General features: G+C 41.1%; 1 protein-coding gene across 2 annotated transcripts; it reads left to right on the top strand.

Annotated features, from left to right (window-relative positions):
- Positions 1 to 937: 937 nt before the first annotated feature.
- On the top strand, positions 938 to 6,247 carry LOC137298134 (uncharacterized). Of its 2 annotated transcripts, XM_067830239.1 has the most exons (8): positions 953 to 1,062; positions 1,497 to 1,676; positions 2,888 to 2,950; positions 3,359 to 3,433; positions 3,826 to 3,846; positions 3,962 to 4,006; positions 4,227 to 4,308; positions 4,431 to 6,247. In XM_067830239.1, exons 1-8 carry the CDS (start codon positions 975 to 977, stop codon positions 4,825 to 4,827), a joined length of 951 nt encoding a protein of 316 aa, XP_067686340.1. In that variant the 5' UTR covers positions 953 to 974; the 3' UTR covers positions 4,828 to 6,247. The 2 variants fall into 2 exon arrangements, with proteins under 2 accessions (XP_067686341.1, XP_067686340.1); XM_067830240.1 differs by lacking the exon at positions 3,826 to 3,846 and having other exon boundaries at positions 938 to 1,062.
- Positions 6,248 to 6,923: the final 676 nt, after the last annotated feature.

The raw sequence follows: 6,923 nt of genomic DNA, 5'->3' as shown, positions 1-6,923 counted from the left end.
CGTGTCAACCAAGACTGATCATTGGTTGCTAAAGGGCATATAGGATATATGCATGTACACGTAGTTAATATAGAAATTCTTATGTAGAAAAACGGGGAAGAATACACCGCCATGCAGGATATGCATGCAGTTTTCTTGTGTAGGCCTCACAAGATATAATTCTTATATCCTCGTGAGTCCAGGAACGTGATAGTCTGAAGATATTTCTCATCGTCTTTATTGTAAACGGAAATCTCATAAGACACGTTTCCCAAAGTATACATTTCTTCGATAACATTCAACACTCAAAGCACCTGCCATTCGGGGTGAATCGGCGTACTAGGCACTACCATCACGCAATCGATAGTCTCAGTCTAACACAACTGCACACACTCGTAACACCTAAATACACACACACCATACATACACGCACGAAAGCACATACGAACACGCGCACACTCATATCTACACCTTTACTCTCACACACGCACTTACTCACTCTCACACAAAACACACGCTCACACATACTCTGACAAACTTGCACCCGTGGGCATATATTCGAGTCTCACACTCTCACACAAACGTACTCACAACCACACCCTCACGCTTACACAAACAACCCTATCTACTGCATATGCACTCCCTCTAATGATGTCCTGCACACACATACACATATATACATAAACAATAACCCCTTCTTTATCTCTCTCTCTCTCACACACACGCACGAAAACACATGTACACGCACGCACGTATTTACTCACTCTCTCTCTCACACACACACTCACATGCACACAGTATTTTTATACGTTAGCATGTATTCATGAAGACGCTCATAATCTCAATCATCACACGCACACTCCGACAATTCTCCCAAGTCTACGAACCCCTGACACTAGTGTATCATTATTTAACTGTGTCGGTCGTGCTACAACCCGGAAGTAAGGTCATCACTCTCACAGTGTCTGGCTCTTCTTGGCCACGACACAACAACGATGGATCATGTACGCCCATCCCTCGCTGTGATAATACTACTGATACTGACGTTGGATAATTCTAGAGTGACCCACAGCCAACATTCAGGTTTGTCACAAATGTAGCCCGTCCTGTAGCTCTGATTTCCTTCTGTCCACAAGATCTATACTTCGAATTTCAATGAGAAGCATTAAGTTTGAATGATGATATGTGCGTAATACAGGGTTAAACAGCCCATGCATTTACATGCATAACGTTTTCATCATCGCGATATGAAGTATCTACGTATATATATGTAAGGCAGTTGACCTTAGTAAGCTATTAGACCAAACAAAATCAAAGTATACCAGGTTTCACGCCTCCCTCGTAAATATATGACCCTGTATCAATGTCGTAGTTAAGTTTGGGTGTTGTATTTCAATGATGTGATCACGCTTAAGAAGCAATAATACCAATAGTTACCCATGCAGTACTATACAGAGTTTTGATTATTCATGTCAACCCCTAGAGATGTTATCTCAATCACTTACTTCTTTTTGTAGTAAATAAGACATTCCATGGATCCTGCTTACCTGCAAACGTAACCATGGCTGCGATAAACTGCAAGAAGAAAAGTGGACATTTATTCAACCTTTTGGACTTGAAGATGGCCTACGGTCTTATCGTTCTAGAGTCTGCAATACATGACCTGGAGGCAATATGGATGAATGGCAAAACAATCAGTAATGTTTTTTACGCGTTATTAGTGGAGGGAAGCAAACCAATGTGACTGATTATGCAGTTTGACGTAACTGATCCTGTTTGTAGTATAGGGTTACACACATTAAATAGGAATACTGCTCAAACATATAGAGTGCGTTTGGTTCTTTAGGGGAGGCAAAAGACGACTCATTGCAATTACTTGAGCATTAAGTACTCTAGGGACCGACAGACGATGACGCGTTGTCACTGCTTTTTAATCAACACGATAGGGACAAGTTTGTAACTACATGTACGAGCAAAAGAACATCTCCTTTTAGAGACTGCATTAATACGACCTGATTCACTTCTCGCGAAAACAACCTTCCAGTGATGATGGAAAAGAAACAAAGGAAACGGAGACACCTACTGATATAAAAATAATTAAAATATAGACAGAATAATTTTTCATGAATATTATTCTTTAGCAACCTGTAATGAACCTCAGCCAACACTTTCACCAACACTATGAATAAATGACATGCCCCTAAGAAAATATGTTTTTGTGATCAAAATATTTGAATGTAGTTCCTGTTGTGTGAAATGCGTGATTGTAGAGTGTCTGGAATGATGTAGGATAATTGAATCTCGTGGGTTGTGCTTCCTTCTTCAGCCTTTCATTTGAAATTTCCGGAGTTTACCCCATGTCTGTCTCAAAAGATTTCATACGCGCTACAACCGATATGACTGGAATAATTGTCCTTGTAAAATCGATCTTCGATTTCTTTACGTGTAAACCGGAAGATATGGTGGTTCTTTCCATTGTTCGATGATGCTGTGCAAACCCAGGCAACGCAAAACACTTTCATAGTATTTACAATAACGACAGAAACAAAATGGTCTGAACTGCTGCAGTGACATATGACATCACGAGCGGAAAGGTCACGTGAGTTCCTGCGGAATATGCATAACTGCCTAAGCTCAGATAACAGAAACTATTTTCATGATTAAAACATGAACAACCGAGTTGTTTAATTAGCAAATTAGCAAGTTTTTTTTAAAATTGTTTAACATTGACGTTTAAGTGTGCCACCTACATTATGTGTTCATCGAAAACGACATCATTCGCTGCAACTTAAAGTGAATATATGATACAGTACTGCACACACACACACACACACACGGATTCTACAACGTTGCCAACATACAATGCCCATTACATCGACGATCCCAACACATTGCATTGATGTTGCAGATCCTTGTCAAAGAACCACATATGGAGCCAGTATCAAGACAAACATATGTTGTGTGGCTGTTAGTAAGTACATATTTGTAGCACAGTAGCACTGCAAGCATGCACCTCCTGATCTGTATGGTACAGTCTTCAATCACATCTCATCTCGAAGTCACCTCTACTCATGAAGTCACCTCTACTTTTCTGGCATCCTTGGGGGATGTGCGTTGTTTTCTTCTAAGAGAAACATAACATTTTTCAGTGGTGAAAAAGAGAGCAATGAAGTGTTTGTTTAATACGGTGCTTGGCAACCAACCAGATTGGAAATGCACCGCATGCATATGCTTCACGGTAGATATATGTAAGTGTGACTGTTGCATGACAGTCCCACACTAGCCATTACTCCCCAAGATACCTGAAATGTCGCTTATTATACATGTGACCTTCGCCTAGTTTGTTTGAATGAAACACATTTTATCTTAATTTTGTTAGAATCGAATGGCAGCAACAGATTCCAGGCCGCTAACTGTGGAGACCAGTATCACTATGTTTGCAGCTTGAACACAAGTAAGTGGAAGTACGTTTGTAACTTGCAACAGAATGATCAAGAATAAACATTTTAGTCTACAATATCAAAAGGAGATATAAAGCTTGTTTAAATTTAATTTGTAACAGGAAATTTTCTTCATTATATTATGAAACTAGATAGTATACAGGTATATTAATTGGTCATTATGTTTATCAAAAATGGCATTTGCAGCTGGGCGGCGTACATGTACATGCCATATCCAAGTCACAAATTACGTGGTCTCTTAGTCACATATAGAAACCTATGAACAATAGTAGTCTGATGTTGAGCTCTAGATGTTCATGCGATATACATTGTAGCAACGTCAAAATGACCGAATTAAATCTTACTTTATTGTTTGTATCCTCAACTTGTACATTATTGCCCACAGCTTTCCTGGATGGGCGAAATCGTAAGTATATATCATGGGAAAATGATGACAAGCATGCGATAACTCGCCATACGAATCGAGACGGGGAGCAGTTTGACACAGAGATGTACATGCTTGTTTTCCTTCTGTGCCACAGGAACACATCTGTACATACCTTGCTTGAACAACACGCCTTCAACTGGTAAGCTAATGAAACGTTTCACACCCTGGTATGTGATCTCACATCCACTAAACATGTCGCACCCATATCACACGGAAGACCGACAATCGCATGCCAACTGACTATTTGAAATAAGTGCACTAACCTGTCACTATCGTCCCTGCTTTCATTGTGCATTTGTAACGTTCCCCTATGTTGTGAATCGAAGTGTCAGGTTACATTACAGCTGTCACATTTTCAGACATTGCTATCATCATTGCGGGGACATGCCTGACTACAACGCTTGTCGTGGCTATGATAACTGTCTGGTACTACTGCAGGAGGTAAGAGAGTCTTCTTATTTGTAATGGTTTTCTGCACCATGCCGCTGAATTGCAGATAGCGTTTAGACTGGGTGGTTGTTCGTGTTACAAGTGTTCGTAAATTGACATTCTTTGTAATTCAGGATCAGGAGACCCAAGCGGTATGCAGTTAGGATCGAGAGTGCGATATGTCACCGGCAACACCTTGATACAGACAACGACGAAGGTTCTAGAGCTGTTGATGTAACCGCCTTAGATGACTTCAACAAGGAATTTAATCCGATCAACCAGGAACAGTTTGAAGGGGCAAATGGCGACGGTTATGACACATTGTGCAGGATATTGTCCACAGAAAACAGCGCACTTAATGCGAGACCTGACGTGGCGTCTGCGTACAGCCATTTGTCTGGGATACATAACATGGATGGTTGGACCACTGAGAACTATTATGACAGAACAGCGTTACCTATGTATGACAGGAGGCCTGTGGATAATTTGTATGCCAGAACACATGTCCCGGACATAGAGATAGAGAATTAATAAGAGCTTCACGCTTTCAATACGTTGTACAATCTGAAGTTTTGTCTCAATGAAAGTGAGTTATGTGAAACGCCCTGTTGGACACTGTTTCATTAACATTCAAAACACAGACTGAGTATGGACATGGACGTCGCAGTAAGATGACATGGGAAGCCATATCATACCCACGTAGACCTACCCACAGTCTAAGTAAACTTATCCTCAGTACGTTTCGTTACACTCCACCACTGAGTCTAACAAAACCTTATGGGAGGTCGTGTCAGGTAACCTTTGAGATTGACCAATCAGAACACAGCTTACCAAACGCGAAAGTGCACATTCGCACATCCCTTATGAACTTTTTATCTCGAAAAGGTTCGTGCCCGAACGATTCCGAATGCTACTTAGCATACGATGATGCACACGGCATACGTACTGCCATGACAACGGTGAGTAAACAGTCGCTGAAAATACTGTTTTTGACAATATTCAAGGATGTTAATTTGCGGAAATATTAGCTAATGGTAACACAAACCCCAAAGCGTATATACTGCAGGTCAATTAACTTTGTTATATGTGGATTTTTGTTTGTGGAGAGATCTGTGTCGGTGACCTGAATATTTTGAAAACCCTCCGATCCCTAAATAGTAGCCGTTGTCTGATTGGTTAAATCTATTTAACCGTCTCACATTTGATTGGACCGCCATTGGTTGCTCAACGGTTACCTGACGCGACCTTCCACTGGGTTTTGTTAGACTCAGTGGTGGAGTGTAACGAAATACACTGAGGCGAAGTTTACTTAGACTGCCCTACCCAGGGCGCGGGTTACATACCTATGGTAGCGCTACGACTGCCGTACGCGTGCGTCTATGTTACACGGTCTAAATTTTCGAAGGTCTCTCAGCGCTAAGATAGTCGTATGTGCTCATGCATTAGCATTAACTTACAACTATCTTAGCGCTAACAGACCTTGGAAAATCAAGGCCCGGTATCGTGACGCCCAGACACCTTTGTTGAACGCGGTCCAGGTTTCTATGCAAGATAAGTGGAAAGCAGTAGGCTACTGAGATTAAATCTCCTTCAGGACAAACCCCGACCAAGTGTTATGTTTGTCAGCGTGGACTTCCTACCGAATAAGAACATTTATGTGCTTCTTTGATCATCAGGATCGCCCAACATAAACCTGATTGAACATCTGTGGGATGAACTCTACCAGGATGCCGTACATTGTCAACCCTACATCAAATGCTTCCGCCACTTGGCCAGGCATTGCAGAATGAATTAACACGAATACCACACGATCGTCCGCGAGTTATTCTCAAAACGGTCAAAGACGTCAAAGCCGTTAATACTATCACGCGCTTGTGTGATACATTAGGCAGACATAGTGACTTTCACCAGGTACAACTAGCGTTTATAGATAAATAATATGTCAAATATAGGCGTAATTGTGTTCGCTCATGCGTTTCTGGTAGGCCTCACATAATTATTGGCAGAATTCTTTAGGAACAATAAGGACAAGCGGTAGCAATCCGTCATGTATTGCATGTTTGAGATGAGAAGTTATGTAAGGCACAGATAGAGAGATGACACAGTCACTTGCATCCCGACTACACATACAGGTCTAATAGCTAGCACAGACATTTCATGAAGCTCCGACTGAATCTTATCCCAACACTTTCAAATTAACTGTCGCGTTAATCTTTAATAAATGGACACATAGTTTAGAAAGTGGACGACCCGAAAGAGTCCGAATATTTTGGAAATCATCTAGATTAGCTTATGTCAGCACAGAACACATCTGTATAGAGTATCAGTATATGTCAAAGTTAAGTTTATGGGTGTCACTGTTTCTCGGATCTTACTCGTTATGATATGTGCGAACATTTGGTGACAAAACCTATTAATTCCTGATAGATACTGTCGGGAATAACAAGGTTGCCGTTTGTAACACTATATCTCATCCTCTTTCACTCTCCCTGGTCTGGAATGGCCAGTTGAAGTATAAACATAGAATATGTACCACAGAATGCAAATTGCTGTGAAATGACACACATGCTATCGGGTAACTTTGTGTCCGAGTTCCTTATCATAGCCTTAGTATACCTCTTCGGTAT

Source organism: Haliotis asinina, chromosome 10 (assembly GCF_037392515.1).
Source record: "Haliotis asinina isolate JCU_RB_2024 chromosome 10, JCU_Hal_asi_v2, whole genome shotgun sequence".
In the NCBI taxonomy this organism is placed as follows: Eukaryota; Metazoa; Mollusca; class Gastropoda; order Lepetellida; family Haliotidae; genus Haliotis; species Haliotis asinina.
This window is presented reverse-complemented; position numbering and strand designations above follow the sequence as displayed.

Excerpts from the sequence above, each read along its gene's own strand:
- LOC137298134 (XM_067830239.1), top strand. The coding sequence starts at position 975 with ATGGATCATGTACGCCCATCCCTCGCTGTGATAATACTACTGATACTG. Across the intron at positions 1,063-1,496 it reads GACCCACAGCCAACATTCAG|TAAATAAGACATTCCATGGA; the intron begins GTTTGTCACAAA and ends TTCTTTTTGTAG. Across the intron at positions 4,007-4,226 it reads GAACAACACGCCTTCAACTG|ACATTGCTATCATCATTGCG; the intron begins GTAAGCTAATGA and ends TCACATTTTCAG.